The 16,715-nt window shown below is 41.8% G+C and overlaps 1 protein-coding gene across 7 annotated transcripts in view; it reads left to right on the top strand.

The window, feature by feature from the left end:
* LOC120757069 (glypican-5-like) overlaps nt 1-16,715 on the top strand; it is a 337,974-nt gene that overhangs the window by 110,286 nt on the left and 210,973 nt on the right. For 6 of the 7 annotated variants that reach the window (XM_040074150.2, XM_040074151.2, XM_040074149.2 and 3 more), the window contains exons 4-6: nt 4,070-4,200; nt 8,820-8,879; nt 10,327-10,452. In XM_040074150.2, coding sequence (XP_039930084.1) covers nt 4,070-4,200; nt 8,820-8,879; nt 10,327-10,452 — 317 coding nt within the window. The remainder of the gene's footprint in view (nt 1-4,069; nt 4,201-8,819; nt 8,880-10,326; nt 10,453-16,715) is intronic. The other variant, XM_040074154.2, reaches the window with a different exon arrangement.

Consider the following 16,715-nt stretch of genomic DNA (forward strand, 5'->3'; position numbering starts at 1 on the left):
TCAAGATGAGAGAGAAGAGAATGCTTCTCTCCTAAGTGAAAGCCAACATATTCCTGTAGGAAAATTAACTAATAATCCCTTAGTTTGTTTGTGTATTGCTGAACTCTGCTGCCAGCAAAATAGTCATAATAGGAAACATATTTCATAAGGGAGAGAATATTTAAAAGGAGGCAAAATCAGAGGTTATTTGCCTGATTTTGTTCAATAAGATAAAGGCAGTGGCAATGAGCCATGAGCCCTCACTTGCATTTTATCATTTGGGCTCCCACTCAGCTTTTGAGCCCTGGAAATTAATGTTTTACAACAATACTGTAGTAGCAGGTGACAGCCACCTTGTTGGGAGGATTCTGTGTTTCCATAATAAACTCTGGCTGATGCTTGGACAGCATAAAATCACAAATAATACTGCTTGGTTTCTTTTACTGTGGGTGATCAAGTGATAGAAGGATATTTCTGACCCTGAGCAAATGAGAGCTCCTGGTGTATGTGCAGGTCTGAAAACCCAAACCTGATTTCCCCAAAATTCAGTGTTTTTCACTCCCACACTCCACTTCAAACTTGGCAGCTGGAACCTGAGTTGGAGCAAACTCCAGTTGTGCTTTGAAGAGTGTTTGTGGCGCCTGTGGGGCACAGCAGTGCTGGGATTGGGGCTGGGGGATGTAATTTGTCAGAGGTGCTCTACAGAGCTGGACTGGGGACAAACTGAGGGACAGAAACGCTCAGGCAAATGTGTCAGTGTTTTAATAACAACAACTCAAAGCCCAATCACTGGGAAAATCTTGTCTTTTAAAACACTAATCTTCCCATTACAAAATCAAAGAAAATTACTCTTCTGAACTAGTGAAAAGGTCTCCTGCTTTAGAGAGGTAAGATTCTCTTGGTATCCAGAAGGGCATGACATTTTCCTCATGTTTGATTTTATTAAATATATTACATATGACCTCAATGTTTAAGGTTATTCAAGCTGTAAGAGTTCAAAAAGGCTCTGGATGAGAATTTTTCCATTTATTTTGTTAAGCCTCTGCAATAATTGTAAATAGTCATTCTTTTAAATAACAAATAGTAAAAGGTCAGAAAATGTGTATGTATATATTTATGATTCTGCTTTTCATTACCAAGAAAAACTCACAGCAGAAAGAAATCTAGCTATGGCTAGAAAAACAGATATTTAAGAGGAATCATTGCTGTAAAAGGAAAAAGCTTTAATATGAATAAAAATGTTAGGACTGTGAAACATGATTGATAATCAGAAGGTAACAAGGTAAGAGAAATGCGAGTTTTCAGCTGTAGATGTTTACTGTTAGAAGACAGTGCTTAAATATCATGGCAGAGAGAAGCAGAATGACCTTAGGGTCCTACCACTAATGAGGGATGATTTTCTGTCAGTTTGTAATTTATGATTGGCAGACTTATTTCAGGTTTTAAAATCTAACAAACGGGCTCAGTCATTCTTTATGTTGATACCTGATTATTCCAAGTTCTAGACCTTGAAATTAGGGTAAGAGCTTTAAAGTTGCAGTTCCCATTTCCTGTGAGGCTTGATTCACAAGCTCTGGGTTAAAGTGTCAGTGCACTTGTGTGGAGCCCTTAGGATGGGAGGGCAACTCTGTGTTCTCACTGTTAACACACAGGGAACTTGTAGCAGTAGATCCCAGATGTTGCAGTTCCAGAAAACACCTTTTTGGGTGTTTGGCCTCATGCTTTTCAATTTACACAACATTATCTTATTTTTCATAAATATCCCATCTGGAAGTTGAGATGGTTTTTCACACAGGATGTTCTCGTTTGTGCCATCAGCTTTGTGGCTGCTCCAACCAGCTGGTAAAATTCAGGCTTTTCTGTTGTTTTATTTTGCAGAAAAATACACATGTATGAAAATTAGCCCACATGGACAAAAAAAAAATTAAAAATATTTTTTAAAAAATTAAAAATCATATTTCTGTTGAACTAATTGACAATCTGAAACAAATATGCCAAAGGTGGATAATCCCCCTAGAAGGGCTGATACTGCCTGGCCTGGGACCAGCTGGGGGAGTTGGACTGAGAAAGGCACTAAAAGGCCTGTGTGACAAAAGAAGTATGATTTGCCCTTCTACGTAAAAAAATAACTTTATTCTTAATGGAGTAGAACTGGTTAAGATTTTCCACTGAGAAAAACTTTTCCTTCAAATACTGTGGTTTTGTTTGATATGCAGGAAACAGTTAGTACTGGTTAAAGGGAAAGCCCTAAAGCGTAGGTTTGGCATAGAAAATACTGAAACCTGGGCAGTCTAGAGTCATTTCTATAGTATCAAAAATTCAAATCAAAACAAAGTTGGTGTTTTCAGTTGGATGTTTACACTGTTGATTCACAACAGCAATGATGACTAAAATATCTTTGAATCTTCCTTCAGGAAAAACAAAAAACTTGGGAGTTCTCCGTCACTTATTTATACGAGAACCACATTGCTTTTGCAAACCTCTCTGATTTTAGTTGGTAAAAACTGTCTCAAGTGCACAGTGACATGATTTGAGGTGTATGTAATTTGAAGGTATGAACTTTAGTGACATGATGTAATCTGAGATGGATTTTGCAGAGGTCTGTGCTGGGAATTTGGGTCTGTGTGCTGTAGGAGACCTGGGAAGCCGGGGGTGGCGGGAGAAAGCATCCTGTGCAGGAATGTGGTCCAGCTGTGTTGTACCCTCTGTCCAGCTCCAGAGGGTTCAAAAGGCTTTTTTGTTTGATATTTTCATTTGCATAGAGTGGGGTTTTTTCCCTTTTCTAGAAGGGACTGAACTAGACTATTTAATTTCCCAAGGGTGTATTTTAAAACAGTACTGTGCTAGTCCCTGGTGAGATCAGACCAATATACACAGTGTGTGGTGTTGAGTGAGGCAGCTGCCTCCCACCCTGGCTGCTGGAGATGTGTCAGGATTCATCCAGTATGTTCCCATTCCATTGCTGCAGTTGTAGGTTCTTCACAGCATATTATACTGGAACTCATACAACTAAAGCTGACAGGAACTGTCGTGCCTCCAGAGCTTCCAATTCTCCACTCTGTTTGCCTATTCTTTCAGAGGAGGATGTCTTAGCTTCACATAGTCGTGGTTTTCCTGGAGGCAATGGGCTGAGGCAGAGAAAATTGTGCCGTGCTTGTGCTGACATCTGCATCATAGTGGTGCGAAGGGCCAGAGACCTGAAGTCATCTATGGGCTGGAACACTCAGCAGGCTCGTGAGGGTTCTAAGGGTGCAGGGAAGGGCACAGAGCAGTAGGAACCCATCTCACCCTGTGGGACCTTGCTGAAGGGTTCCAAACCCAGAGCTCTTTGGGATAGTGGATTCTATGTGATTCACATTAGTGGAGGTACCGTGCCCAGAGCAGGATTTCCTTTGTGGTCCCTTTGTGTTTGCTTGGGGATTTAAGTGTAGGTAAAACATCACAGGTTACTCGTTTGTGGATTAGAAAGAGAAGAGACTTGCCTTCCTATTGTCACTTAAAGGTGTTACAGCAAATAAATGTGTCAGGATGCACAAGCAGTGTCAGATCCACAAGGCAGAAAGGATAAACACAAGCTTGCTTTCTCCTGGACTGATACTAAATCCCTGTGAGAGGCTTCAGGAAGGGCAGTGAGGACTCAGTGATGTTACATGGCCTGGTTAAATGCTTGGAAGAATTGAAGAATTGATTATCTTCTGATTACAAGCTCCTTCAAACTCCAGACAGATTCTGCTCTTTATGTGTGGGGCAGATGTTCTACCAAAATCTGTGTACCTTTAAGCTCCAGGTATGTTTCTAAATAAAAGCAGCTTGCCAGTAATTCATCAGTCACTACTTTGGCCTTTCCAAGTGTGCTGTGGTCCAGGTAGCCACTGAAAAAACCATGACTGGTGTTTCTGGTGTTCTTTGCCTTGGAATTTGGTCTTTCTTTTGTAAGGCATTTGTTTCCAGCTGATAAGAAAGGAATCCTTTCTTACCCTTCCTTTCTCCTGCAGTGAACATGGTCTGCAAGGAGCAGGCAGACTTTTGTGTGGTTGTAAATCCATTTCTCCGCTCTCACCCTGGTTTCCTTTCCCTCCCTTTCCTGCAGGTCGATAAAGTGTGTGGACAGCCCAAACAGCAAGAAGGGAACCTGTCATCAGCCAATATTGTGCCAGTGAAGAGAGTGACTGAAACCCAGACATTTGTGATGGCTCACACCAGCCTGAACAATAAAAGAAGGTAACCCTAGGCTGCAGTTGCTTTGAAACAAACCCTCAGGCTCTTTATCTGTGCTGTTGGCTCTTCCCTCTGTTTAAGCCCAAGCCACAGCTCTGTCCCCTCTCTGTGTGCTCCCCAGCTGCTGCCATCACTGGCAGTCACACAGGTGACTCTGTGGTGTCACATTGTGGCTCTCTCCAAGACAGGCCAGACTTGGTTTCATTGCTGAACACCAAGATGTCCATTATTTCCAGAATCTTCAGTGAGAATGGTGAAAGCTCTTCCTCGACATAGTCTGAGGAAACTGCTTTCCACGTCTGAGTCTAAAGTATTTAAAATGTAACTGCCCAGGTTCTGTAAGGACATGAGCTTATCCAGGGCAGAAGTGGGAAGGAAGAAGGGGTGAAAAAAGATTCATTGCACTGACACCAAGCCAGACCCTGATTCCACTGGACTGGGCAGGAGTGATGAGACCCTTTGGAATCTCCTTGATTTTTCACATATCAGAGAAAGAGCTGAAGAAGTGTTTTAGGTTTGTTGTGTCCATCTTGGCTTCTGTTCTTCAGCTGTACCCCATCTGAGACACCTTCAGCTGAGTATTGGCCTGGACAGGGGTATCCCTGCTCCTCCATCTCCTGAGTTTTTCTGTCACTTTACCTTGTGTAGCTCCTGAATTTGCTTGCTGTACATTCTAGGAAAGGATTTTTTTGCAGTCCCACTCATGATACACGAGTAGATCTCAGAGCAAGCTGCCCATAAACTCATGGTACCTATTTCTGGCTGGCACGTTGTCCTCTCCAAGAGCAGAATTAATCTGGAACAAGCCACATCAGTGGAGCTGTGCTGGGCTTACCTGTGTCCAAACCCAGCATCTGAACTGCCCAGGCAGTCCGTGTGTCTCTCTGTCTGTTGGATGACAGATAGCAGTGTTAACATTTCCACAGCCTGGGTTCTAGCATTTCAGTTGGGAACGTGAGATTTATATCCATTTCTGTTCTAATTGTCAGCTTGCATGAGTGGAACAAACACTGTTTTAAAAGATAAAAGTAATAACAGCAAGCGAAGTTTTTTGAGCTATAGTGGTAATTTGTTACCCTTTTGTAATTTAAAAGCAAACCATGACAGTTTGTGCTAGTCCTCGGAGTTAATCAATTTTTACCATGCAAATTGGAAAAAAAGAAGCATTACAGAAATTAAATTAATAACTTCAGCAGTAAAAATCCAAAGAACAGTTGTAGTACAATTACAGAAATAGGCTTTTAACAGCACGGAGCCCTGGGCCATCTTCTGTGTAACTCCCTGACTTGGTTGGGGCTTAGCACTGGCAGCTCAAAAAGGCAGAATTGCCCAGCTGTCACCAGGTGATCTCTTCAACAGTTGCAGATTTGTGTCTTCAGTGGCATGAAAGCTGCTCTTTCTCACCTGAGTATCTGCTTCCTTCCCTTCCCAACCATCTAGAATTATGTGGATATTGACCTTTTAAAATGTGAGGCATGTAGATGGGAAAGAAAATAAACTAATGCGCTGTAAATTAGACAGTTTGCCAGAATTGGTCTGCACGCTGAAAATTAATGTATCCAAAAAAATCTAAACTAAGTCCCTGCTTATATAATTACCATGAAAAATTACTGAATTACAGTGTTGATAGGTATTGTGGAGAGCCTGTGCACCAAAAATGGATGATGGAAATTTACCATAAATAGTAAGAAGTGGAAATTTTGAAGCTGTTCTCCACAACTTCCTCTAAAACACATGGCCTGAAGCTTGTACTTCTGCTTCTTGGAAACAGTTATGAAACCATAGAGTGAAAGACACACTGATTGGCTGCATCACTGCGTTGTTCATTCTCCATCATTTAATCACATATGATATCAATAAAAAGCAATTTAAGGTAATAAAAATCTATAATACATGAGTGAAATAATTTCTGCAGTGGGTTGTGTAAAATGCGCTCAGAGTGACAGAAAATTGCTACAGGGGAACCAGATGATGAGAGTAATTACATGAATCTTTAGTGAAGCCTCTCCTTCTGGGGATTTTAAGAAATGGAGAGCAATATTGTCAGCTGCTGTCAGTTCAGGTGCAAGGTCACCCTGGCCCTGCTGGGTCTGTCTGTAGGTCTGGGTAATAAACATCCTTCCAAATGATCCTTAAATTAGAGGGGAGTATAGAACACCACTCCTGCCTTTCAGGGTCAGGAAGGGAAAAGAGAAGGAATGGGCCAGCACTCTCCAAGGAAACAGAAACGCTGTGGCTCGTTCCCTTACATGTCAGAGCATTCCCGAGCTCAAAGAGAAGAACCTCTGTGGCTGGCACATCTGGAGGAGAAACCACAATCAGGTGGCCTCTCCTCTCTTGTGTACAGCCTGCTCAGAGATGCCCTAAAACCACAGTGCCAGGCAGCTTCACATGGCTGTTTGCTCCAGAGGTGTTGAGTCCCTGCTAGGCCTTGTAAAAAATGGAGCTCCTTTTCCGAGGAGTTGGAGAAGCTCTGGATTCAGCTGTTGGGCAGAGCCAGGGCTGCTGGTGCAGGACAGGTGGGGTTGGTAAATGGTGTCCCTTGGCCTGATCTGGTTCTTCAGGGGGAGATGTTTGGGGTCTGGCTGGAGCCTCCTCATCCTTCACTCTTCTGCACAACCAGATCTGCAAGGGCCCCGAGTGCACGGAGGGACCGGATCCTCTTTGGTAGTAGCTGAGCCCTTTTCCTCTCCTCTTACTCTCAAGAGTTCCTGGGAGATTTCCCATCTCTCTTGATTTTACTCTGCATTCCATTCCTGCATATTTTTTGTTATGCATCACTTAAGTGTCAGGGACAATAAGGAAAGAAGCTGAAACTTGAATAAATATTGCATGATCTTGCAAGAAACCATTTCCTATGATTAAACTGGAAAGCATAAAATTGATTATTATTTTTTTTTTTTACCATTACACAATCATAGTCAGGAATTAACTGAAACTGGCAGCATTGCTGCTGTAGTCATTTTTTAATGTGGAGGTTACTATAACATGTAATAGAGATGACAAGAAAATTGAAACCATATGATGGTACAGGGAATGTAAATGGCATGTACAGAATCTCAGTAAATTGGAATGTTATTGCTGAGTTCAGCACAAAGAACTGTTCTGGTCAGGGGCTGGTCTCCCAGCAAAGCTGAATAGCTGCCTTTTAGCATCTCTGCTCCATGGAACATTTCAAACCACTAAACACAGACTGGTTACAGAGCTGTGTATAAAATGTGTTTAACAAAGAGCTAGAACATATTAGGTCCCTGACTGGAGGAGGAAGCCTTGGGAATTATATTTTGTTGGGATTTCTTTATTATGCCATGAATTTACAGACCTTTTATACATCTTAAAATCAACAATTTAAGAATTCCCGTGGGAATGTTTGAAGTCAATGATACCTATTTTCATTTAAAACAAACTATCTGTTGGGTCAGACATCGCATGATTTTATTAACATTTGAGTAATAAAGTGCTAGTACAAACCAGCTTATTAATGTCAGATGCACGTGAACCACTGGCCAGGGCCCAAGTTTCAGCTGATCCAGATTTTCCCTGTTACAAATTTTCATTTGATTTTTTGAGTGGCTGTGTTGGAATTCCTTCAGGCAGGTGCCACTCACCTGATGTCACTGCAGGTCCCTCCTGTCCTGTGGCCTCTCCTGCAGGCAGGTGCCACTCACCTGATGTCACTGCAGGTCCCTCCTGTCCTGTGGCCTCTCCTTCAGGCAGGTGCCACTCACCTGATGTCACTGCAGATCCCTCCTGTCCTGTGGCCTCTCCTGCAGGCAGGTGCCACTCACCTGATGTCACTGCAGGTCCCTCCTGTCCTGTGGCCTCTCCTGCAGGCAGGTACCACTCACCTGATGTCACTGCAGGTCCCTCCTGTCCTGTGGCCTCTCCTGCCATCAGCTGCCAGAGCTGTGATGGCAAAGCTGCATTGTCTGTGTGTCCTCGGGCTGCTGAAGTTGGTGCCTGCTCTCTCCAGTAAGAGCACTGAATAACCACCAAGGGCATTTCCACAGCTCTTCCTCCACTATAGCCTGACAGTCTGTATCTCCAGTTTTGCAAAGTTGGGTGGTTTTTTTCAGTGGTGCAATCACAGAACAGCAAAAAATACCTGTATTTATATTATTTATTAACAGGCAGTAAATTGTTCATTGTACAGGAACATGAATGCTGCTGGTTTGTATCCCCCTTCCCGTGGTTCTCATTCTAAACTGCTGGCCATCGTTTTCTTGTATAGCTTCCTGTATTTACAGTCCTTCCATTTGGTATCAGTTACACTTCATTTAAGTACCACTGAATTTATTTTCAACTTTCTGCTGTGTGCACTGCATTTGTAATTCTGCTCTTACTTGAAAATGATTGGGACAAACAATCTCAGTTGTACTTTTTTCCAGTATTGAAGTCACATTTTTGATTGCATGTATACTTTGCAAAAAATCTCAGGATAATTTTTCTCCTTATTTATTTTCTTATATTGTCCTGTGCATGTGCTTGGTGAGCTTTCTTTCAAATAATTTTTCCTTTTCTCTTTTGTTTCTCATTTCTTTTCCTCATTTGCCTGAATTCCTGCTTCTCCCCTACTCCCCAACCTCTCCTGGTTGATGCTTATTCTCCCCGGCCTATTCCAGTTCTCTGCCTCTGAAAGCTTCAAAGAATGACAAATCAAGAAGTTTGAAAAAAATCTCTCGGTAAGAATGAAAACAAGGTGACATCCTTTGTTGTCTCTACACCTAGCTCACCTCCAGCTGTAATCTGGGAGCTGGAACACTTTTGATTGCTGCTTTTACATTGCGGGGCACTGGGAAACTCTACATTTTCTCCCCTAGTGTGTTCAGTTTTATAGTGATGAAAAGTCAATATTTTCACTCAGTCAGACGAGAGTCGGACAGAGAATGCTGCATTTGCTGTGATGCTGCTTTGAAATGTCAGAGCCCCATTCTGCTGAGATTGCAAAAGAGTTGAAACCTCTTGGGGTGAGCTGAGTAAGGCAAGCCTTAGGCTCTTAAAAGGGTGCTGGTTTCCTCCTTCAAAGGAGACTCTGACTTAGAACCTGTAAAATCTTTGGCATCTATTCCTTTTGGAACTGATCCTCTTAGGTTGTTCTGCCAGGCAGCATTCTGGCTGGGCCTGGCTTCATTCAGAGCTCATATTTGTAAGTTGGTGCTCAAGAGGTAGAAATGCTGATTACCTCTTTGTAAGCCCCCAAATTCCTGTTTTTTTCTTTGCTTTTAATCCCACCTTTCCTGCTCTGTTAGGCTAAGTTAGTTTCCTAGGAACATGTGATGACTGATTTATCTAGAGCAGGGTTTCATCACAGAAGGTAAATGGGATGGTTAAACACTTCTGAGGATGTGATGACCACTGCCTCAGCCTCACAGGGATGGACATTTCCCAGGGGACTTGGATGTTGTTTAAAGCACCTGTTGCTGCTAGGGAGTGAGAAATCCTGGCTGGTTTGTGCCGAGCTCCATCCAGCTGTACCCCGGGCACCCCTCCAGTGCCTGCCAGGCTGAAGCACTGCAAACCAGAATGAGTCCTTTGGCCTCCGCAGTGGAGTTCTGAGACAGGCACAAAGCTCAGAGATGGCTCCAGCTCAGTCTGTGTCCTGCAGCTTGTTCTACATATCTGTACCAAACCAACCAGGAATTCCTAAAGCAGTGCACTGGGGCAATTCCTCATGCTGAAGTCATCTCAGTTGTGTGCTGAATTGAGACTTGTTTTGTTGGTTTGTTTTTATGGCTACCTCAGCCAGGTATATATTACAGGTATAATCAGATTATAAAAGAAGTAGCATTTTTCCATACACAGTCATCAGAAATACATTGTCTGTACTGGCCATGCCTTTTATGATGATGTTTTCTCAATGTTGGTTTAATCTGTTTATAAAGAGTAGGCATAGCCTTTTTTCAGTTTTAGTGAGACAGATTTAGTGTTAAAAGCACCCTTTATGTGTGTAATTGTGTGCATTGACACAGGACTAAGTAAAATGGGATAATCTATAAAGAGTAAAAATATGCTAGAAATAGAAATTAATGCAGATTACTTATTTGCTAGGTGTTGATCTGGTGGAGGGTGGCAGGGGGTTTAGCTGCTGTGTTCACTGTTGTGTTGTTGAATGTGTTCTCTACGTTGCAGAGAGTTCATCAATTACATGAAGCGGTCCCGAACCTTTTATGCCTCCATAGCAGAACGGCTTTGTGATGGAGACCTGGTGATGAGAGACAGCTCGACCTGCTGGAATGGAGAGGATGTCGTGGAAAGGTAAAGTTAGAACTAAAAATTTGCTCTAATGGTGAAAAAGGTGTCTTCACATCCTTCTGATGGTTCAGCAGCATTGTAAGACGCTGCTGTAGACACTCCGCAGGGTGAAAAGACCTTTCCAGTTTCTCAGCTGATTTTTCTCCCCTCTGTATTTTATCAGAGTCTTTCCCATCACCCTTTAGACTCTAAACTGGAATATACACTTACATTTCCACTAGCTAAACTTGTTGCTGTCATTTCTTTCCCTCTGTGTAACACGAGGCAACATCACCCTGAGGGAAAAAGAGATGCTTGGAACACAACTGTGTGTTTACTGTCACTGTCAAGGTATACCTCAGTTTTTGCAGTGAGAGCTGCTTGGAAGTGTGCCAGCGAATGTTCTCCAAAAATTTCTTTTTGTCAAAACAGAGGAGTTCCATGGGATTGTGTTGGCTTTCATGATGTCTCTTTTTGAAGTGGGTTTTGTGGTCTGTAACAGTTGTAAAAGATAAAGTTCTAGCATTCTGTTTTCCTGCTTCAACACAGTTTTCATGGTCACAAGTAGTTTTGTAGGAACTTATTGAGTAATTCCAACATATAGCAAAGATGTGACACTTACTGTTTTTCCCATTAATGTTTGTCCCATTAATGGGAGTTCTGACTCCCACATAGCTCTGTTGAGTTTTCTCACGTGTAAATAACTTCAGCTTAACTACATCCCAGCTGCTTGGAGATAAATGCATGTCCAAAAATAACTTCAATATTTCAATATATATTGTCATTACAAATTAATTGTAGGGCATATGTTTGAAGATTTTGCCAACAAAGCAATATTCCAAATACTGGTGTGTAGTGATTGCAATACTAGTTGAAGTTTTTACTGTAAAAGTAATGGAGAGGAACCAGGAAGAATATCAGTATTTCTAATCAATATTTCCATATCAGAATCTCTTTTGCTTGTGACTTGCTGCTAGATGCGCATTTAACTCTGAGACACAGCTTTCTGGCCAAAAGAAAAACAAGAAAAGCCAAACAAACAAAACCAAACATTTTCTGTATCAGTTTCTGGGGCGGGAAGTTTTACTTTTTATCTTACTTTGTTTAAAATAACCCCAAACCACTCAAATTGCTGATATACGTGTTTTAGAAAGGCATGAAGGGGAAAGCTGTTGTTACTTTGTCATTCTGCAGCTTTCCCAGAGCTAGAGACACATGAAAAAGTTTCAAGGCTGAAAGGGACGGGAAGCTGGGAAAAGTAGCAGGGCAAAGACTAACAAGATCCTTCATATGTTGAATTACAAAGGAAAAATAAAGGAAAAAGGAAACTTAAATAACCTACCCCCAAAAAAACCCAAGCCCACCACCAAACCTAGATAATGTCTGTAGTTAACATATTAAATAGGCAAAATGGAAAGCAGAAAGGGTGTTTAATGTGTTTAACACATGTTAAAATTCATGTGTTTAATCAGCTATAGACAGATAACGAATATAAAATATAATAACACATAAATATTGTACATTTGCATATTCTCTCCCAGTATCGATTGCCTTAGGAGAAGGGGACGTTGTGGGCAGCCTGCAGTGCCCCACAGCAGCACACACAGATCTCCTGCTTGCTGCCACATTCTGCTCCTTTCATCACCTGGTTTAGAGGCTGGGCTTGTCACAGCTGTCCCCACGTGGGACATGAACCTGTCCTGGTGATGCCTGAAGATGCATTCCTCTTTTGCTCTTTCTCCTCTCCCAGGGCATTAAATATCATCAGTAGTGAACAGCTCGGAACTAAAAATAGGGCCTTTTTATTGACTGTGGATCAGCAAATAGATCACCCCGATGGGGATGGGTGAACTCGAGTTTAGGGTTACCGGGGCTGTGGAGCTGGCACAGCTGCAGTTCCTGTTTCCTCCACACTCCTTGCAGTTCATAATGCTGCTGGAAAGCTGAGCATTATTAATGCTCTGTGCTAACTGGCACGCCAGCTCTTCAGGAAAAACAAACTCGAGCTTTCAAAACAATTTGACACAAATGCAGCCTGAAACAACACAAAATGATTACTCAGAAATGAGGATCGTGCATTCAATTGCTAGAGAGGGCACTTGAGGTCTCATAGACAGGATTAGAGTTGTACCTTTTTATTTTAGTTTAGTTCTTTGGATTGGGTTTTATTGTGTTTAAATCATTGCTTTTGCAGAGAAAAGAAGTTTGAGCTGCCAGTTAAATACACCATAAAGAGAGATTCCCACTGGTTTGAGACTATGCCTCTGGCCTGCTCTTCAGAGAACAGGAAGAGATGGCTTTGCTAGGAATCCTCCAGTGTCAGTTCAGGACAAAATTAGAAATGCTTGCACCAGGAGTACTTTGTTTCTCTTAATTGCTCTTCTGAGCATCTTGTTCCTGAAGCAAGACTTAATGTAAGAAATCATTCATGCACTAATGAATGGTCTCAGCTTAATGATTGTTGAGCTGTAGCAATTTCTAACTTGGATGCCACACAGAATTGTTGGATCAGAAGATCAAACTTCGATTTATTTGGAGTGAAGAAAGAAAAACCATTCTGAAAATTGCTTTGAGGAGCTTTGTGTTTGTCTTCTCTCCATTTCAAGAGGAAATTTTCTGAGTTTCCAAATGCAATGGTCTTTTTGTTGATGCCAGTTAGCTTGATCTGAAATATCATTGCAGAAAGGTTCTGCTGGTCAGACACAGGTTTCCATTGCCCAGGTGTCTCCTCAGGTGTGCAGGGGTGGATTTGAGCTGGAATGGGTTGCCCTGAATGTGGCAGACTTCAAGGTTGGTGTTGCAGAAACATTTGAGACACGCTGAAGTCCTCACTCTCCTTCCAGCATATCTGCTGTGATTTTGTAGTGCTGTGAGGAGTTAAAAGGTGTAAATACATGCTCCTATCACTGCAGTGTACAGGTTTGATGTGTAGTACCCCAGTTTCATGGGGGCCAGGGGAGGAGATATTTTACAGCAACTGTTTTTCCACTTGGAGTCCCTTTTTCAGGAAACTTCAGCTGTAGGGTTAAAAACTTGGACCTGTAAATGGGTTTTAAACTGGGTTACCTGGAACAGAAAAGAAGAATGTTCTGTGACAGTGAGGATCCACACTTCTTTTCCTTCCTTCTCTCCGTTCCTGAACATGTTTTTGTTGGGATTTTGCTCTGAGTGGGGGGATTAGGGGACAGCTGTCCATGAGCTAGAACAGATCATGTCATGGGTTGTTGGGCTCTCAGGGCCTGTGAGAGCTGGCTGAGGAAGGAAGTGACAAATCACAGTGACTTTTTCTCAAAACATGTTCCTTTAGAGACTCTCAGTATTTATGAGTTTAGCACTTTCTCATTTCCTTAGGCTGTAGCAAGCAGTCATTTGGATATGGAAAACAGAGAGTCATTTAGCCTTTAGCATACTTAAAGCGTATTTAACTTCTGTTGTTCTCATGCCATCAGTGTGAACAGCTTCTAGAGATACACTTGTGACTGTAAACTGCAAAATGCTATCTTTCTGCAGTATTTTTCAGGTTTCAGGGTATTTTCCAGGACTTGGGATGTTTTGTTGGTTTTTGTTCCTTTCTTCCTCACCACGAATTTCAAAAAGGTCAAGGTATGTCTTCACTATGACCCATGAAGGAAAAAAGGTGTGAAGAAAAGTGACAGAAGTCAGTGACGTTTGTACATGGGATCTGGCCCACAGATCCTTGTGTCAGACCCTTTGGCTGGATTTCATCTTTGTCAGATAAACTGATAAGTCTGTATGCTTAAGAGCTTTATTTTTGTTGGTGGCGATGTGGGCTTTGTCTGTTTGTTTGTTTCATGTTTTGTTTGGTTTTGGGTTTTTTTTAATGCAATTATCAAGGAAGGGAAGACAATTTTAAGGATTTCAATCCTGGAAACTATCAACAGATTGATCTCAGTGTGGGCATTTCATTAAATGTAATTATGTGCCAGCTATTGGGAGAAAATTTAACCCCAGGCAGGAGCAATGTGTTGAATTATCCAGCCCCAGCTCCAGATGAGAAGCAAATGTGAGGCAGGAAGCAAATTTTGTATGAAGGTACAGAGGGCTGGGAGCAAGCTGTGGGTTCTTCACGCGGCGCACAAAGAGCACAGGAAGGCTGAGTGAAGGCATGAGGAGCTCACCCAGGGCCTTGGTGGGGTCTGATGGAATGATGTGTGTCCTCTGGCCTGAGTGCTGAGGAGTTGGGATGCCAGGTCCTGGTGGGCAGCAGGAGGTCTCGGTGCTCAGGCTGGGTTGGGGGTCACTCCAGGAGCTCTGCTGGAGCTTCACCAAACCTGTTACAATTTAGCCTCGAGGAGGAGCGCAGAATTAACTTCCAAATATTTGGGGACTTCTCTCTAAAGATGGGGTTTTTTCTCATTTTTTGTTTTCAGATTGCGTTTTGGGTTGTGTTCTGTGCATGGTATAGTTACAAATCACTCTGGTTTAGTGGATGCCCTTCTCTGGATGAACTCACAGAGACCTCTGCCCACTGCTGGTTAGGAAGGAGCTGATTGTTGGGATCAGTCCTCCTGCTGTGAAATCACACTCTCATCTTCCCTGCAGTGATAGACTCTTTTCTTTTTAGTTAGTATTGGTACTGTGATATGTCCAGGCAGTTGAAATGGACAGGTTAGGTCAGAAATTGAAAAACATTTCTGTAAATGCAAACGGACGTTTGACTTGCAAAAGCTTTTTTTTTTTTTTTTTTTGACACTACAGCACTCAACATTTGCTTTCAGGTTGAGGGACTTGAATACAAATAATTAATTCTTGATTTCAGAGTTTCTTGGGGGAAACCTCTGCATTTGGTATCTACTCAATGTCTACTTTACTCCTTTGAGCAGAATTCGTGGAACAATAAATCTTGTCATCCAGTCACCAGCTTGCTCCAGTGGGACAGTATTTTTCAGATGCAATGTAGCAGGGACTAATTTGATACTATCATAGTATCTCTTTTATTTTGGCAAGTTTTGGATATTTTATATTGAATAAGGAGTGATGGGCAGGTACTCTTTCTTTTGTATGCTTTTCTTATATTCAGAAGGAAAGAACAGCCCTTATTTAGTCAGAAAACTGAAACTTTCCAATTAAAATACTACAGTAATAAGATAGTAGTGCTCCAATCATTGAAACTCTTCTAACATAAACAATCCACTCGTGGTTAAAGTCTGTGGAAAATCTCCAAGATAAAGTTTATTTTCTAGTGCAGGGTCCAATAGAGTGACTTTATACTTATTCCTCTTAGGAAAGGTCACACTCAAATTCCTGTTGAAAAGATAGAAAGTGAAAGTCTTATCTGCTCCTTCAGTCTGTCGTAGCCAATGTTTCTTCCTGGAGGGAAGTAAAATTCATTTTCTTTCATTTGCGATGGGTATGCAATGCAGCAATATAAACAAGAAAGATTAATCGTATCAAAGCCTGGAGATATTGGATTGAAAATGTATTCTTCAGAATCTCAGTTAAATGAGATATCAGTAAGAGTGTTTTTAATACTGATACACCTAATCCTTTCTCCTAAAACTGTAGGGTAGGCTGGGAAGCGTGGTGCCTTTGTGTGCTGGATGAAAAGGATTCCCATATGATGTCTGGATTTTGGTGCCTTTCAGAACATTGAATTTTTGACATTATTTCAAGTCAAAATTGGAGACTTTAAAGTAGCAGTGTATTTTAAAAAGTAGGTGGAAGTGATTTTTCTCATTTTCCTTTCTTCATCCTCTGTCCCAGCCATGATGAAAACAGCCTTTGTAGACTCTATGGAATGAGCAGGTCAATGGGAAAAAAAACCATGAATTAAATTCTCTGGGCTTTGAAGCAGGAGTCCATCAGTGTTTTAACACAGCCAATCAAATAATAAATTTTCCATTTTTCAAACAGAAGGGAATTATGTGAGGAAGGTGTTGATGAGATAAAACCTGTAGTTGCTTAAATGCAAATTTTTTAGTGGAAATGCAGAAAAATCTCTGCATAGTTCTGCAGCCTTCCTCCCACCTTGGTGCCTTGCTCAGTGGAATCTCTGTGTGAAATACTTTAGATGTATGTTGAACTTCAAATATATGTATTTATATACACCTGGTAGTTTGATGCAGGCTTTACTGTGCTAGTAGGATGATCTTGCTGTAAGTTGTCATGGAGTTAAATTAGGCCTTGGGGTTGATTTTATTGCGCTACAGGTACTTGGTATCTAAAGGGTGGAGGAGCAATCTGTTTCTGCTGCTCTCCAAGCCTAAGTGCCAGAAGACACAAAATAATCTCCTTTTTGCTGGTTTGTATTCCTTGTTTAGGCTTGG

Source organism: Hirundo rustica, chromosome 10, assembly GCF_015227805.2.
Source record: "Hirundo rustica isolate bHirRus1 chromosome 10, bHirRus1.pri.v3, whole genome shotgun sequence".
Classification (NCBI taxonomy): Eukaryota; Metazoa; Chordata; class Aves; order Passeriformes; family Hirundinidae; genus Hirundo; species Hirundo rustica.